This window comes from Propithecus coquereli, unplaced genomic scaffold (genome assembly GCF_000956105.1).
Source record: "Propithecus coquereli isolate 6110/MARCELLA unplaced genomic scaffold, Pcoq_1.0 Scaffold8, whole genome shotgun sequence".
Lineage (NCBI taxonomy): Eukaryota > Metazoa > Chordata > Mammalia > Primates > Indriidae > Propithecus > Propithecus coquereli.
In genome coordinates, this window is record NW_012154173.1 from 13,928,083 (window position 1) to 13,947,284 (window position 19,202).

Here is a 19,202-nt window from a genome sequence, read left to right on the forward strand (position 1 = left end):
ATATATGCAAAAAGTTATAATTGAACAAAACTTTCCTAAAATTAAAAGAGAATTTTAGGGAAAGTGATAAATATTGAAGATAGGCAGAGAGGACCAAATATATGGATAACAGGAGACTCTGAAAAAGAAAACAAAATCAAGGGAAGAGAATATATGCAAAAAGTTATAATTGAACAAAACTTTCCTAAAATTAAAAAAAAAATACATATTACACTGCATACCTGATAATAGTGATTCAAAATGACTATCACAAGATATATTCTAGAAAATTGATTGTATTTTAAAGGAAAGGAAAAAAGTTCTTTAGGCATCTGAAAAAAAGACCATATGATTTATAAAGAGACAATATTTAGATTATCATGAGACTTTAAAAGCAGTGCTTTATGCCAGATGAAAAATAAAGAAATATACTTGAGCTACTGAAAGCAAGAAAGTGTAAGCCCAGCAATCTGGTAGAGAATGAGCTTCAGAAAACCAAAATGCCTAGATATAAGAAATGGTGGTGACAATTAACACAGTCACCTGCACAAAGACCGCAGGACAGTTGAAAGGAAAGAATATACTATGCAATGGCTATATGCTCTGACAACGTGGATTTCTTACATCTACTAAAAAATTGAAAGACAACGGTGAGAGCATATGCAAATTTTTTTGCTTTCAATACACATATTGGCAGATGTATTAGTATTTTTATTCTGAGACTACAGTGTGTGTCACAGGGACTAAAACAAGTAAGTTGTTATGAGATATTATAATTCTGTGTCATCTTTATCATTGAGAACCTGAATTCTTGGTACAGAAAAAAGGATAAAGATACAAGAAAAGAGGTTAAATTAAAGTCTTAATATTCTTTACTTTGAATGAAAAGGGTCAATGTGAACTAACTGTCCACTGAAAGGGGCTAGAAATAATGACTAATTCAGGGACAATGAGCAGCCCTGGGGTCCAGACTGTGGTCTGGAAATACCATTTCTCGCTAAAAGAAATTGGGATTTTCAGATAATGGCTGATTCCATGTTTAGGGAAGGAAATGTACAATATGAGCTTGGAACATCTTGTACTACCCAACAGCAAGGAAGCTATTGGAGACTACCAGGGCCATGGCAAAAGGACTCAAAAGCAAACTTTAAGAAACTCTCGTGAGCCAAAGATAGGAAAAATTGAGCTTAGCAATGATAATAATTACCATTGGCTGAAATTTATCAAATAAGTTTAATGAAAAAAATGTTATCTTCAGAAGATAATACAGAACCTATTCATTATCTTGAAAACCAGTAAAGAAGAGTAGTCAAGCAAATACCCTGCCTTTCCTATAGCACCTGTATTACTGGTCAACCAACTAGTAAATGAGGGAAAGGTCTCTTAACAAAATTATTCCACCTAATGAACAAAAAAGAAATGACAGAATATCACCACTTTGCAACACCCAATGAATAGGTGTCAGCATTAATCATCAATAGCTACTAAGATGATAAAATGAGAAACAAGTAGACATTAAGTAGTCATGCCAAAGAGGAGCTGTATCCCATTTCCGGATAATTTTCAGAAAAATATAGAGGACTAAAAAACATGTTGAATTGCACCAAGAGTATGTAGTTAGCAAAATCCAGACTGTGGAAAACTCTACAGGTCAAATGCCCTGCATTCTTTAACAGATAACTTGTAAGAAAATGTAAGAGATGGAGGAGGAACCTATAGATTAAAAAACACTTTGACATATTTGATGTTTGAAAGTTGGCAAGAGTAACTATAATGTCAAGGGATGCATATTTAGGTGATAAAACTGTTTTTTAAATGCAAGAAGTTGATTACTATGAAAGTTGGAAAAGTTTTTATTTGCAGTGGGAAGTTCAGATTGTGACTGGAATACTGATGGGACTTCTCGGTTGTCTGGCAAAGTACTATTTTTTGACCTGAGTGGTGTTCTTGTTATATTAAGTACTGAAGCCATACATTTGATTTGAGTGATTTTCTACATTTGTGTTTAATTTTGCAATAAATAGATATTTTAAAATAACCATTTCTAATATTAAACTACATTTTTATAGGCATAATTGTAAGATCCACATGGAACTTAAAAAATCAGAGTGAAATGATATAATATTCCGTTTATTGTTGGCTATATCTCCATGGTCATGTGCCTAATCCCTCTTGATCCAAATCTTTTGGTCTATGTAAAGTGATAATTCTTGGTTATATATCTAGAGAAGTAATTAAAGGACACTCATATTGTTCTGATTTAATCTTAAACTGACCTAATTATAACACTGACCTCATAAAAATCAGTTAGCAATTTTGATTTTTACCTTTTGAAATAATTAAGCCTTTAAATTCTTTTCCATTAAGCTTTTAACAAAATCAATAGATGTCACTTTGGAATCTGTAAAGTACCTGTATAAATTTTGCAAGGTCAGTGAAATATGAATGTGAGCCTCATAATTTAAACCAAACATATAATGTATTCTTTTAAAATTAAATTAACCTGTGTCTTTGCAAAATGACTAAACGGCTAAGGTGACCAACTTCCTGAACTGTGACTCAGATGGGAGCATGGAGGAAAACTGATACCTGAGGCTCATGAAATACCAAGGGTTTTATGTCTCTCGTGTTCTCAGCCCATATTTCCTTAATTTTAAAAAGTGATTGATTTTTCAGATAAGTAATATTAGTAGGCATTTCTCTACATCTAGGGAAACATATTTCTCTAACAGATGCATGGACACAAATAATTTTGTGTTTGTCTCTTCTGACATATGTCTCTGATTTTTTTTTTCATTCAGCAACAAAAAAGACCAGTTTCACATTTCAGATATCTTTGTATTATGGAATACACATTAAAGGGCTATAGAATAATGTAAACTTTGTAAGAAAAATAACAAATGAAGGTAATGTGATACAGAAGTACATTTAAATTCATATGTGTATTTTTAACCCTTAATACATTTATTTGAAGGGGGATAATTTTTTATTTTTTAATTGATTTTATAAGTGATCCAGAGAGAATGCTATCTGGAGAATGAAGATCCAAATCAAATAAACAAAATGAACATTATCTAGCCTGGCAGCTGATGCCATAAACAGTGTCACTAGGAGAGTTGTGGTTTGCTGGGGGAAAATGCATAGAAGCATATTCAATTGTACAGAAAAAAAGGGACCTGAAAATAAATAAGAGAAGTGACTTCGAGTGGGAAGATAAAAGGGGTCTTCAACTTATTCAAATTTCTATAGTGACTAACTCTGAAGTTTTTCTTATAGTCTCGAGGACACTTTGAAAAGACAATCCCCATTAATATGTACAGACTCACTACCTCTGTTTAAGTGCATTATTTCTTCTGCTTAATTTGGGCTAAATATGGTCTGATCATTGGACTAAGACCGGTCTGGACTCCATGTACTGTCAGAAGGTGACAAAAGTGGTGATGTCCTAGAGAGGTTCAAGTACAGCTTTTAGAATCAAACAAACGTGAGTTCAAGCCCAGTTCTGCCACTTATGCTCGTGGACACTGGTTACGTAACTTTCCTGGTCTCCATTTCCTCATCTGTAAATTGTAATAGCACTATTTGTCTCAGGGGCTACTATGGGAATAAATTAAATAATGTCTATAAAGCATAGAAGACAAGGACAAATCCCTGGCTGTCATCATTATTGTCACTATGATAAATATTAATACTAGTATTTAGACGGTTTATAGTGAATGAAAGACAGAGAAAACCAACCAAATATTATGAACAGCATGAAAATTAGAGATATGCTTAATTCTCTAAACATATAGCTAGGAAGATGTCTTGATTGTGGGGAAATCAGGTGCTACTTCTTAATTTATCTATTCTCATTTCTGTGTCCCTTTCATTAGAAGAATCTTGCACTTTCAGTGACAGGAAGTCATCAGATGGCTTCACATACAAATAAGTTTTCAGGAGTAAATTCAAGGGTAAATGGAAGGTTGACCAATGACGAATAAAGTGGCCCTTTAAAAAGCCAGGGGCATCAGAGTTAGAAAGAAGCAAATGACGAATGTCAAGAGAAAGTAATTGTTGAGACAAGGGAGTGAGACAGCATCCTTAACAAGCCCCTGGCCCTGCCCATGGGGCCTCCATGGGCACCTCAGGAAGCTCCCCAAGAACATCCAGGGTCCCAACAATCAGTATCTCTTCTTTTTGTCTCTCTGTCTCCTTTCCTCCTCCCTCTGTCCTTCCTTCCCTCCTCAAGCCATTCCCTTGTACATTCTGTGCCCTCTTCCAAGCAAGACTTGACTCTTGGCAGGTCTCAGCTGTCATACCACTTGTTCCACAAAGACTTCCCTGACCCACGTGTTTGTGTGGCCCCCACTGTGCTCCACCATGTGCTCCATCAGAAACTTTGCCCACTGACTGCACCGTCCTCAAGTATTCACAGACAACATTGACACTTGCGGGGCCTGGGACAGGGGGCCAAACTGTGGTCCACATTGCCAACAAACTATTACATAGACTCTATTCTGAATTTTAATCAGAATTGGAAGGCCAACTTCAAAATTTTTTAATAGAATCTTTGAATTCCTTCAAGTTCTGCACCATAATGTGGCAGAAAAGAGAGAGCAGCAAGGGTCAGTCACTGCTAACTTCTGACTCCACATCCCTGCCCCTTTCCCCACACCCCACATTACTCCACAAGGAGCTTTGTGAGCAATGTGTGGACATCCCAACCTGTATGCCCAAGCTCATCCACACACCCCCAAAACAGCTGCCTGTGCCCACTCGTCAGACCTAGAGCTAGCAGTGGGGGACAAAGGACTGGATAAAGAGGCCTGTCCAGGTCCAGGGAGCAGGCTTAGGATCACTCATGCAGGGGATTCCAGGATCCTGGTACCTAGCAGGTGGTCAGGCTCCAGGTGGATATGTCTTCTTGACCCCGCGGGCTCCTCATCCCATGGGGAGGGGCATAGACTTGGGCCAGTCTGAGCACATCATCAAAGCTCTCTGATGGTGGACACCGTCTATCTCTTTACCATCCATAGCACTGAAGAAATACTCCAAAATGGATACTGAATCAATGAGAATTATTACAAGAAGTGCATGTTTCTAATTTAATGTACAAAAGATAGTAGAAGGTATGGTTAGAAGACAGAAAGAAAGACTTTGTGTAACAGTTTTGAATATTTCGAAATGACAAAATCAGGGAGATTCCAGGAGCAAGAGACAGGAGGGAAAGTCATATTTTAGATCTATTTAGGATCAATAGGAAATTTAGTCTGAATATGAAGTAGAGAAAGACATTTTAAAAATTGACTATGTTGTTTTGAGTTGGATAATGGCCCTAAAACATAGATGAACAAAAATAAGCTGAAGGTAGAATATAAAAACAGCAATAAGGGAGTAGATTCAATTGAAATTGCCTGTCAAAAAGAGACCTTCAGACCCACCAGTTAAAATGGTCTAAGAAGAGATCAAAGTCCAAAGTTCTCTCTAAGACAGGCAGGGTGTTTGGCAGTGTCATTATTAAGGAAAGTGGATAAAACGTAGAAAGGAAACAAAGCAGGAAAGGATGTGGAAGAAGCTGCTCACAGAAGGTATCATTGCAATTATATTCCACCAACTACGGAGCATGCCATTGTTTAAACCTCTGCAGTTTAGATAAATTCAGTCAAATTTTTGTTTACAAATTCAATCATTGCGAGTTTAGTCCAAGAAAATTGTAGCATAAACTGAAAAAATAATCCCTCTCCCTCCAGGGAGAATTTATCCAGTAGAATTCGTTTCACTGGTGCCTGGGACTAACTTCCCAGGCCAATCAGTAGAGTAAGCACGTTAAAGCAAAGCCACAAAGTGATACCAGACCCAACAACCTAATAAACCACAATTCAAATGCTTCATTAAATCTAAGACAGGGTGGGTCTCACGATGATGTTCCTCATCTCTTTGATGCAATACAGTTTTTCCTTCGTGGTCTAAAACCCTGTCCCCTTTAGGGACTCCAGTCCAAGATGTTCTCTAGGAAGAAATTTCTCTGTTAATTTTTAGTCCAAAAAAATGAATTTAATGTGCCTTACAGAACAAAGCTTACTTTGGGACCCTGAAAAGGGCCAAACCACATCATAAAGAGTAAGAAGATATCTTCCATTCTCATGAAGGTATGCCCATCTTTAGAACCAAGTTCAAAGCAAACATCTTTTGAGGTCTTACCGAACATGACTGAATGCTGAGGTTTATTACAATGTTTTTGCATGTGTTTGCATTTTGTGAAAACAGCTAGGATCAGAAGCAGACGAGCCAAAAAGAGTTCCTGCCAGGTCTGGGAATCTAAAAGCCAGAGATTTCAAGAGAAAAGAATAATTCTTATAGCATGTGTAGCCTAATTTTATGCACTCTCCATGTTAATTGAGATAAACATTTAAAATCTTGGGTACTTTTTGACAATAAACTTCCCAGCCAAACTATGTAGCTTTGTCTTAAACCCGTGCCAATACTGCAAGCTAGAAGTTAAATGTAACTCATTTTATGGTCACTGCCGGTTAGTTAAATATATCAATTTAATAAAGCCAAGTCATCAAAAGGCAACCTCGATATTTTTAAAGATCACAAGTTTCCTGGGAAACAGTCCTATTTACTCTTAGAGAATACCCTTTGAAGCCCAGAGATGACACGAATCAAGCTAATCAAGGCACCTGCCGCACAGAGTTTTCCTTAAAATAATCAGAGAAATCTTTAATCACTAATTGGGCCAAGCACCAGACCTAAGGCTGGACACCACCCACAATCATGCAGAGTGTGCTCCAGCCGAGGAGGTGAGTGGTAACAATGTTGGCCACTTTTGTAGAGGAGGAAGAGCTTTGACAGTGACAGATATTAAAAAAAAATGCACAAAAATGAATTTTCAAGTTTACCAAGAAGCTGAAACTAGCCCAATGGAATTATAAAATTACTATGCTTTTTATTTTAAAAAATCACATAAGTGTAGGATTCTAGAAACATAGCCAGATAGCAGTTCATATTAAAAAAAAAGAAAAGAAAAGAAGGGGAATTTTAGTTAACTGCAACTTTAGCTTGCACCAGAAGTACAGTGGAAGTTGCTCAAAAAGCTATTGCAAAAACAGACGCTGTTAATGAAAGTATAATACACTCCTCCTGGTGGTAAATAGTTGCATCGTACTTTGCTGATAAGGTTAGTGCATTGTGCTCAGGTCTGGTGTGTTGGAGGAAGAGAAAACAAATGGAGAGAGTTCTAGAAACAAGGTCACAGAAAGGATGATTAAAGAAGTTCATTTTTCATCAGAAGGGTAGAAGACCTAAAGAAAGAATGATTGTTATTAAATATATTTAACTGAAGATTTAAAAGAAGGAGAGGCAATTAGGGTTCTTCCTTCTTTCAGAGAGTCAAATTAAGGCTTAAAGATGAAGTTTCAGAGAGACATATTTTTCTCTCAAAATGAGGGGACATTGTTCTAGAGCAGTAATAAAACATGGCGGCGTCAGGAAGTTTCAGGAAAGAGCTGTTGTCTGAAATCCTGAGGGCAAGATCAGTCAGTGAGTTATAAAAAGGGTTCCTCACTGAAGAAGAAGTTGCCCTATATTCTAAACATTAAATTTCTTTTGTAGTCTCTTCCTAAATTTCCAAAGTTGGGTCTCTTAATTGAGGTAGATTGGTACTAAGAGGATAGAATGGACTGACTCTTGTTCCTCATAATTATAACTCTGTTGTATTTAATCTGGGGGAATGAAGTGGGAAAGTCTTCATATAGTTAGCCTCACTTTTTGCCTGTGTCATCTGAATAAAGGGAAGGAAAATGCCTTTGTCCAGTGCCTGCTATAGACCACGCACAGGTATTGCTGAACTCAATCCTCACAATACTCCTGCAAAGCCATCATCTCTACTTTGTAGCCAAAGAAACTGAGACTAAGAAGATTCCAAGTTAGAGCTAGATCTTGAATCCACAGCCTATGATTTTTCTAAAAGACAGGGAATGAAATCAACCATTGTATTCATCAGAGTAAATGCTTAAACTGTGATAGAAGTTGACTAAGTCCACACCTGGACGTCTAATCCAGTTCTCGTCAGGCATTACATTACTCTGCTATTTTCTACTTCTTGGTTTTGCTAGTCCAAGGCCAACCCAACAAATTATTTATATTAAATCTGAATGTAAATTATTACTGTAGACAAATGAACCCATTGCAAATATATGTAAAGTTGCTTAAAGAATAAAAATCTACTGTGAGTCACCAAATCTAGTGTTGGGGTCTCACGAGAATTCAATAAATAATATTGCAAAACTTCACACCCAGATAAATTAGTTTATTTCTGCCAGGAGGAGGATAAGTAAGAGCAAGCGTTAGAATTATTCAGTGTCTCCTCCAAACTTTCAGGATATGAACATGTCATTTGACAGCCCTGGGAAACTAAGCCCCACGTCAGTGAAAAGAGTATTGGCTTTGGAGATGAGATTGGGACTGGAACCTTTTTTTTCTGTAACCCGTTAGGTGTGTGGCCTCTGAGGCAAGTCACTTAAACTCCCCGAGTCTCTCTTCAGTTGTAAAGAGAGAATGAAAATAAGAATCCTTTCAGTTTAAAGAATTAGGGTCAATATCTATAAATCATGGTGCTAGGCACTGGATACGTGGTTTCCATCTTAATTATGACCTGTCATCCCAACATCATGGCCCCATCACCTAATTCTCCAGCTGTGCTGAGCTGTGTGCAGCCTCCTGGCAGGCTGTCCTCTCCCTCTTTGGTAATGACTCTTCCCAGCAACTCATTTAGCTATCCACCCAGAGGCCGCCTTCTCCTGAAAGCTGTCTTTGATCACTCTCTACCCTGCAGGATACATCAGGTGCCTTTCCCTTTCCTTGTGCATGCTGTGCATACATCTGTCACAGCATTGCTGCACTCTCACAAACATCTTCTCACTCGACTGCTCTTCCCATTGTACTGTAGGCTCTAGCAAGGGGTGCACCTTTCATTTCCAGATTCCCACTGCCTCACAGAGTGCTTCACAATAGAAGATGTTCAATAGATGTTTGTTGAATGAATGAATGCACTAAGCCTAGAAAGGCAGTATGGTGTCTTCTTTCCATACTATAATAAATCATTTTTAAGAACAGTTTTATCCCCCAATCCACTTAAAATCTCATTTAAGAATTCAACTGATTTTAAACAAACATGCATTTACAAGATAATCTGAAAGGGATTCAGAAAGAATCAAAGATAACTTTCTCTTCATTTTCCACTAATACTGAAACAAAGATTACACTTAATCATTTTCACATGTATAAATATTCAATAGATCTCAACAAGGTGCTTTTCTGTGTTCTGCAATTCTTACATAGCTAAGGAATCTTTTAAGAATCCACTGTTGGGGAAGCTCTCATTTTTGGCAGGCTAGTTGTCTAAGACCCGCACTGGGAGAAACTGAAACAATGGGGGTGAACAAGCAAGTGTGAAGGAACGAGAAAATTCAAAATTGCATTTTTCTCATTTTTGCTTTTTTGGCATAAAGGAAGGCTAGATCCTCCATCGTTGTTTTCATCTGCATGGGGGTGAATACCTTCTTGTAAAGTTAGATGTTAACTTTAAGTTAAGTTGATAATTTAATATTTTTTCCTTCCCTTAAGTAAAATGGAAGTGTACGTAAGGGGAAAAGAAAATGTGATTTGGTTATACATGCACAAATATTTGGTTAGAATGGTTAAGAGAAATACAGACTGTGCATATATATTATATATGTGTATGTGTGTGTACATATAATTTTTTAAGAGCGTTTTTTCTTTGAAAGCTCGGGCATTCTTTTTGGAAATGCAAACAGTTAAAGCGAAATGACTAGTTTTTTATTTTTATCATAATCGTAAGGAATGATAGTAAGGTCACAGCTATGCCAGCCTGCTTATAGGAAAAGTGAGTATAAGTCCAATTGCCTTCAATGCTGGCTTTAGAACTTCCACCCATTGAGGCAAGTCAAGACCATTTGGTAAGGAAGTCTACCTGTTAGATATAATACACTACTTAAATGGGTCAGCCCATAAGAACAATAAAAGAAAATAAAGTCTAAGGGAATAATTTGCAGGCTCTACATTATCTCTGCTTGGGGTGAAAAGAAGTACAGTTCTGAAAGGCCCCCAGGTTCCCACGCAGACAGCAAGCCGCCACAATTCCTTATAACTCTTCCTGCCAGAGTTTGAAATAAAGTTAACAGACTTGAAAAGCTTAATTAAAGATAGATAGTCCTTAATAATGGTGCTCTACTCCCTGATTTCTTGGAACTAACATAAATATATTCATATATCATTCATGTCTGGAAAGGATATTCCGGTCGGATATTCCCAGCCAAATCAACTGCTGACTAAGGAGTATGGCTTGAATTTAGCTTCACATAAGAAACCATCCTGTGCCACTGTCCTGACTGTAGCTTAGTTTGGGAATTTGCTATTATACTACTATGGATTGGATTATCCAAAACCACTGATCCACAGGAACAAAATAAACAAGTCCACATGGGGCAGAGGGGAATCAATTCAATTTTTTGGCTTGTATAAAAGAGAGAGAATTTAACAAAAAACATGGGCAGCCTTGCCTTCATTACTGTTGCCGTCCCTGCAGGCAGCCTAGGCTGGCCGAATTGTGTGTCATCTCACTCACTCCTCAGAGTGGAAGCCCCTTAAGGACAAAGGCTGAGCCTCATCACAATTGTGTCCCTGATGCTATCAGAGTGTTTGGCACCCAGCCAGCATGCTGTAAGTATTTGCTGACTGACCGCGTACTTTGTCGGACTATTCCAATCCAAGAATTCAGGACAATCTGGAACAACTGTGAATAAGTTAAATAGACACCATTTTTAGCACATTACATATGTTATCTCAGTTAATCCTTTCTATAACCATATAAAGTTGGTGTTATCCTATGTGTTATGAGTGAAAATAGTGACGTCACAAAGACCAGATAACTTGTCCAACATCTTAGAGCTAAAAACCAAGCCAGATTTGACATTGGGTCTCTAGAATTTGGAATCCATGTTCTATCCATTGTACGTTGTGTATACTTCTCAGAATAGCATCAAGATTTGGCTTGGCCTAAATTTAAATTTTGGACAAACTCTGCACATAGTCAGCTCCATATTCTATATAGGAACCACTGTTGTTTTTAACCTTTCACACTTGTTAAAGTGAGCTGGTTGACACATATCCCTGACCCACAGCCTCCATAGCCTTCCAGAAGGTAACATGGAGGGACACAGAAGCTATGGAATTTTCCTGTTGAAAGCACAAGGTTTGATCTTCATTTTCAAAGGTGATTTGAAAGATCTGGATTGTAAGAAAGAATACAAAAATAAAAAATAAATAATAAAAATGTTTTGTCTTTTCTCAGTAGTACAGCCAGACTTTAAAATGGAATCGAATTTATTTTTGCTCTAACAATCACATTAGACTGTGAAATGCAAGTGTGGTAACATACATTTTTTCTTTTTTTTTTAATGTTGTGGAGGAGGAATTGTTTTAATTCATGAATTGTACACTTGGTATGCATCTGATCGTCCTATGTGTAAATCATCTATTAAGCCTTCTGTCAACTGCATTTAACTAAATAGCAGTTCTCTTTCATCTTTAAGAAGAAATAGCCATATGTGATGCCTCCAGATTTTTACAGAGAAATGATCTAGTTCTGTTTCAAATCATATCAATCAACACCACTTAAGTTATTCAAAATATGGATCAGGATATTTATTTACTGATACAATTTCTGGAATGCTTTAGTGTGCAGATTGACTTCCATACCAGTCCTGTTTTGAGGAACATTCTTTAACATTTTTCCAATTAATAGCACTGAGTATAAAAAGCAAAACAAAACAAATACAGGGTACTTAACGAAGATGCTATTTAAGCTTTCTTACCTTTTTTTTTTTTTTATTCTTTCCTTTAAGGAAGGAAATCCTTTCCTTCCTTAAAGGAAGGAAACAAGGAAAGATTTTCATCCTTAAAGACTCAACTTATAACCAAAATTGCCCTCCCACCCCTACCAGTTACCTCAGAAATGCACACTTCCACTCAGCAAAATGCCCAGCAGTGGCGTTTAGCAAATACTAGCTGAATGAATAACAAATGAATGAGTTAGTGTCAATTATAATTTTTTAACAAAAAAAAAACAAATGGTGCACTTTCTACATTTTTTAAATGAATAATAGTCCAAAAATTCAGTAAACTTTTCAAAATAGAATAAAATGAGCTTCTAATTGAATTAATTTTGTGTAAGTGATCTATACTAGCATCAGAGTACTTATATCTCTTTCAGGCTGCAAATGTAGGAAAAATAAAGTCCTGTAACCTCGTTCCTTCCTTCAAGCACACACTGTATGCCAGGGTACTGTACTCAATGCAAGGAACATCAGATAGTATGATAGAAAGGACAGGGTTGCTGGTGGCTCTCACATGCACTGTCTACACTGGGGATAGCCAACCACACCTAGTTGTTTTGTTTTGTTAGAGATGGGAGTCAATCTATGTTGCCCAGGCTGGCCTTGAACTCCTGGGCTCAAGCAATCCTGCCATTTCAGCCTCCCGAGTAGCTGGGACTGCAGGCACGCACCACTGTGCCACAAATGCACTTGTGCATGGAGTGGATTCTTGAAATATGAAGGATATATTTCCTCTTGTTTATCCAGGTGGCTTGAACAACTATGGGTGGTTGGACATCTGCACAAGAGGAGATATTCTACTAGAATTAAGACTGCAGGCTGCGGAACCATGTGGACCTGTGACAAAGCCGGGTTCTGCTCTTCCCCAGCTTTGTAATCTAGAAAGACTACTGAGATTCCTGGAAGGAGTTTTTATAGCTGTAAAATTGGAGTAACAGTACCTATCACACAGGATTGATATGAAGATTTTACAAGATATCTGTGAAGAGTATAGCACAGTCACGAGCAAATAATCAATTTTCAATATGTAAAAGGCAACTAGTTTATGATGTCAGTTTATTATCCTGTTAGTGTTACCACTGACACTACCATTATGTCGGTTTCTTCTGTTGGAGTCCACAGGGAATTACAGCTGACTCAGACTTTTCAGTGTCAGGAAGACTTTCAACAGGAACCTCACAGAATCTACACTACGACTTTCTCTTGACACTGAAATCTTGATGGTTCTTCCAGGGTTCAACTTGGGCTTCAGTTTGAATGCAGCGATCCTGTTATCTTCTAGAAATATCTCTTATACATGCCTGGTCCAAAATATTTACTGTAATTTGGAAGGAAGAAATTTAAATATTTGAATAATAAATTTGAAATAAATAAGAAATTTGTATGGCATGAGACACATTGTTTCATCAGATTAAACAACCAAAAAAAAAATATGTCCCAGTTATAGTATATAATTTTTAGTTTTATAAGTTCTGGGTATTTCCTACAAGGCTAAATATTTCTAAGAAGACTTTGAAAACAGAAAAATATATTAATATACCATTTAGTAATAAAAGGTTGTGGTAATTAAAATAAATTTTCCACTGTATCTATCCTATGGCTAGCTGAAGTACATAGATAGATGTAGTGTGGTTGCCCTGAGAAATCTGTTCTATCTTGGCTTTTCACATAAACGTAGACGTTTTATGTAAACATTTCTAAGTGTACCTTTTTCATGATTGATAGACTATGATGTTCACGTCACCTTAAAAGTTGTATAAAGTAGAATTGCAAAGGTAGAGCCTTTTAGAGTGGTTTTTACATTTCTGTCTTAAAAATCCCAGAAGTTCTGCATGCAAATAGTACAACTTCAGTTAACTCAGATATTAATTCAGTGTGGCTGGGAGAATCTTAGGTATTCTCTTGCAGGCTCTAAATTTATTCAAGTTCTAGGGTAATGTGGGTGGATAGAGTTTACTTAATGTCTTCTTTAGCCTCAAGGTTCCAACCTTCACCTGATGTTTAACATTCCTTTCCAGATTCTTAAAAGCCATGTTTACATCAAAAAGGAATTTTATGCCTTAACACAAAGTAATCATGAAAGAACATACTTGTCAACTTCATTCCCGGTAGCAGGCTTGGCTTCTTTTCTCCACTTTGAACTAAGGTAGCAATTTAACATAGCTTTAGAAAAAATGTAAAAGTAACACTTTCAGGATATACTTTTTCATTTCTAAGGTCAATAATATGTTTTATTAGTTTACAGTATGATTTATTAGTTTCATTTTTCCCATACTATAACGTAATCCATGTAGCTCTCTATTTTTTAATCAGTTTGTCTAACCAAATTGCTCCTGGCATTTTTTTTAAGTGATTTTTTTTTTTTTCAGTTAGCACATGCACAAAATTGCACAAAATTACATGGTAACCGAATGCTAAACATCAACCACAGAAAGGGAACCCGCACAGAATGTGGGAGGCTCCTTCTCAGAGCTTCCTGCTCCTGACTAGAGCATGACTTGACCTCTCCAGCAGCCGCAGAAAGGGCTTGGCACCCATGACCGTGACTCCATCCCTAGCCAGGAACAGAACACACACCAAGAAATGTCACATAGGGGCCATGCATGACAGATCAAAGTGATTAGTCAATTTCAACAATATGGAGCATGTTATTCACACATCAGAATCCTCTTTATCATGTTAGAAACCACATTTCTCAAAAAAAAAAACACACAAAAACGGGGGGGGTGAAAAGGTTGGAGTTTGAAAATATAAATTCTAAGACACGGTCTATCTGAGTCATATGTAAACTACATCATCCTATTCTAAGGGAGAGTCCCGTAAAATGTACCTGAGGCTCCTAATTTTCTGTCTTCCTTCTGCTTTTACTTTGCAGAGCTAGAAAGAGATATTATACTATGTTAACTAGTAAAACTGACAACAAAAAATGACTTCTGTGACACAAAGATCAAGTTCAATCCTCTCTTGAAATCTTATCTAACTCCTCCAATCTATAGAAAGCTCTCCTTATCTCTAAACTGACATTATGTATACAGTCTGTATCAAATAATTTATTTAATCGCTTTTATTTTGGTGCATTTAGATAATTTTTCTAAGAGAACCAGGATGTCTTTAGGGCTCAAACCGTTTTACTTTTCATTTTTCTTCTACAAGGCTTTATGCAGTGGGTATGGTGAGAGGGGCCATATTATCAACTTAATATTTACTATCTCAGTTGATTAACAAAGGAGGGTATGTGCTCCGATTGTGTATTGAACTTAACATTCAGCATTCACAAGCACATCTACTGATCCAACAGTACAGATTTTTTATAAAACAGTGATCATTTACTTTATTAAAGAGAACATGTTTTTAATGTTGCCATGCTATGACCATAAAATATGCTATTTGTCATTTTCTTATAAGCATTCCCTCAAGGACAAAACAATGCGCAGCACTACAGAGCTTCATAAGATATTGCCTATCATTTTTAAAAATCAACATTCTCTGGTGGATTGGGAGGAAATTGGATCCATATTATTTTCAAAAAGAACTCTCCACAAATTTATGGATAGTTTCTTTTTTTTTTTTTTTTTGAGACAGTGTCTCACTGTCTTGCCCGGGCTAGAGTAAGTGCCTTAGCGTCATCCTAGCTCACAGCAACCTCAAACTCCTGGGCTCAAGCGATCCTTCCGCCTCAGCCTCCCTAGTAGCTGGGACTACAGGCATGCACCACCATGCCCGGCTAACTTTTTCTATATATTTTCAGTTGGCCAGTTAATTTCTTTCTAATTTTAATAGAGACAGGGTCTCGCTCTTGCTCAGGCTGGTCTCGAACTCCTGAGGTCAAACAATCCGCCCGCCTCGGCCTCCCAGAGTGCTAGGATTACAGGCGTGAGCCACTGCGCCCGGCCTATGGACAGTTTCTTGACATTAAAAAAAAACACACACACAATTCAAGAGCTAACCAATGATAAATGCTGGCCTAAACATACCAAATAAAGTTAAAATTAAGAAACATTTTTCTAATTCAACCAGTCTGTCTCTGATACGCAGATTATGGCATCCCACTGATATTTTATGTAAGAATGGGAGAAAATGTTCCCACTTTAATTAAATTTGGGAAATACTAATCACTCATTATGCACATAACTCTGTGGAAAACTCCAGAAGGATACAAGTTCTGGTGCCCTAGCTGTGCACCACAGCACAAGTTTGCCAGTGATGTCCCAAAAGAAGTGACTTAGTTTTTATAAAAGTTTCATTCTCTATGTTTCTCACTTTAGATTCTTAATACTAGTGGTACGCTGATAAAAGTTTAACAACCAGTCTTCCAGGGAAAAATTAAAGCTCTTATTTAAGACATATGCTGATTTCTATGCTATAAATATTCCTATGGGGCCGATTTTAAGGTACCCATGTGATGTCATTGAACACAGAGCTGGGAAAAGATGGCACTATGGCTTCTGGGAGCCATGCGAGCCAGCTCTAGCACAACCACCATTCCAAAGACTGCATCTAACAATCAGGTCAAAAGAAGGGAAAGCTCTGGCAGGATAAGGGATGAACTTGCAGGTGTAACCCTTGCCAGGGAACTAGGTAGAAAGGTTTAAGGAGTTGTTGGCTCATAGAATTCAAAGGGAAGGAAATTGAATTTGTGAGACATCAGTATAAAAAAATCTGTGGAAGGTAAAAGGGAGCAAATTTTAATCACTCTAAATAAGGAAGAACTCTCTAACAAGTGTAATAGAGACATGTTCTTCCTCTTAGAAGAGGTCTTAATTTCCTTTAACCTGGAGAAGTTAAGGAAAGGTTGAAAGACCACTTAATATCAGACGGTTGAGAATACAACTGCTGTTGGAGTGCTCCACGTTCTTTGAGGGAATGAGCCTGGAAATGTCATTAAACTAAAACACAAAAACTTTCAGCCTTTCTTCCTGTGATTTGAAGGAAGTTCATGGCTTTGTGGGTACATGTATGAATTTATACAAGAGATTTTGAGAAGTTCATTTGTAACATAATGAATTTTTAAAATTCAAAGATATAAATATTTTATATTTTATAAATATCAATTCAATATAAGTTTTACTAATAATTTCAGGAACAATGTCATAATAAAATAATTTGTATATCTATTCTAACCCCCATATTCTATCTTCAAGCTTGAAGATGGTTTTTGTTTGTTGTTTATTTGATACTTTTATTTACTTCATTTAGTATGGCTAAATACTTCTCAAAGTAATTTCATGTTTTTCTAACACCTACTGGTAAATCTATACTTCAGATAAATCCTAACCCATAGCTTAGGAGGCTGATTGTAATTCAAGTCACTTATCCCTCAATACAATGTGGTATACAAAAGTTTTAACTTTCTCTTGAAACCCTATATAAAACCACTTCACACAACCTACATTTTTCTAAGACTCACCAAGCATTAAGTCCTTTAGCCTTTGCAGTGTTTTCAAGCACAGGGGGTGAGCTGGTCCACTTGGTCCTTAATATACTTTAAAAATAACAATCCTCCTCTGAATCTTGTTGCTGTCCCGGCAGTCAACTCTAATCTCTCCCTCCAATATTAAGACATGGTTCTACTTGAAATACCATGTAATTGAAATTACAAGCTCTGTGTTCTTCCTGGCAGTAAGCCGAAATATTTGAAATCAGCTTATAGTAAGCATATATTGAGCTAGGAACTGTCATGTTACAATATGGGATTAATTATGGTCATTGTTCCAGTTTACTCAGGAGGCCACTAGCATTAAACACAATAAGAATTTCCTAAAACACTGAGGTCTCCAATAATAGAGTCTCTTTCCAGATTTTTCTGCTTTCTCCAATAACAATGCTTTGTTTTGCCATTCTTTTGTGCCCAGTGCCTTCCAGCTAGTAAAAGAGCAAACAATTTTAGAACCACAAAACATAGTGTAAAAGCCATAAAAGAGTATGTCTGCTGACAGTTCCAGCATTTATTGGCTTTGTGAGTAGGAATATGTTAAGCTCTTAGAGTTTGTATTAATTAATCTTAAAAAAAAATGGAATTAACAATACCTGCCTAGTTGGAATACTATTAAAATTAAAAATAATGTCTATAAAACTCCTTGAGCAATGAATGGAAATAGCAGACACTGAATTCATGAACAATAATGATAATGAGAATGACGAAGAAAGGATCATTTCCCTGGGCATTCTGATTCTACGCAAGCAGTGTACCGAAGCAAATCACACTACCCTATTCATGTGGATTTTAGAATTTTCTGTTTGCAGGTCACATGCAGAATTTAATTTTTTATTGTGGTAAAACACACATAACATAACATTTACTATTTTTCACTTATAATGTACAATTGAGTGAAATTAAGTACATTCACAATATTGTGCAGCCATCACTACTATCTAATTACAAAAATTTTTCATCACCCCAGAAGAAAACCTCAAACCCTTTAAGCAGTCCTTCCCCTATTTCCTTTCCTCCCAGCCCCTGGCAACCCCTAATCAGCTTTCTGTCTATATGAATTAGCCAATTCTGGATATTTCATATAAATGAAATCATAGAATATGTGACCTTTCGTATCTGGCTTCTTTCACTTAGCAAAATGTTTCCATGTTCTTCCATGTTGTAACATGCATTAGAACTTCATTTCTTATGGTTGAATAATAATCTGTTGTACAGTTTATCCAGTTCATGCACATTGGGTTGTTTACATTTTTTGGCTGTTGTGAATAATGGTGCTACAAACAGTCATGTAAAGGTTTTTTTCTGAATACTTCTTCTCAATTCCTTTGAGTATGCGCCTAGGAGTGGAACTGGTAGACTTTATGGTGATTCTGCTTCACAGCTTTAATTTTGTGCCCTTAAAAATTGCAAAGGAGAAATTTAAAAAGTTAAACATAAACTTACAGTATGACCCAGCAATTCCACTCCTAGGAATCTCCCCTGAGAAATGAAAACATGCGTCCACAGAAAGACTTGCATAAGGATCTTTATAAAAGAAATATTCACACTAGGCCAGTATTAGAAACAACCCAAATGTCCAACAACTCATGAATAGATAAACAAAATGTGATATATCCAACAATGAACTACTACTATACCAAGAATAAACTACGTTGTCCTATGTAACATGGTCATACTACAATAGGGATGAACCTGAAACCTCAAAAACATTATGTTAAGTTAAAGAGGCCAGACACAAAAGACCATCAACTATGTTACTCCATTTATTAATATATGAAATGTCCAGAATAGGCAAATCTATAGAGACAGAAAGTAGATTAGTGGTTACCTGACACTAGGAGTGGAAATGGATATTAACCATAAATGGGAATAAGGAATCTTATTGGGCA

General features: G+C 36.7%; 1 protein-coding gene across 1 annotated transcript in view; it reads right to left on the minus strand.

Annotated features, from left to right (window-relative positions):
- The window catches only part of LOC105825360 (chromosome unknown open reading frame, human C8orf34), a 403,699-nt gene that overhangs the window by 84,296 nt on the left and 300,201 nt on the right, over positions 1-19,202 (minus strand). The window contains exon 9 of the mRNA XM_012663110.1: positions 6,044-6,279. Coding sequence (XP_012518564.1) covers positions 6,044-6,279 — 236 coding nt within the window. The remainder of the gene's footprint in view (positions 1-6,043; positions 6,280-19,202) is intronic.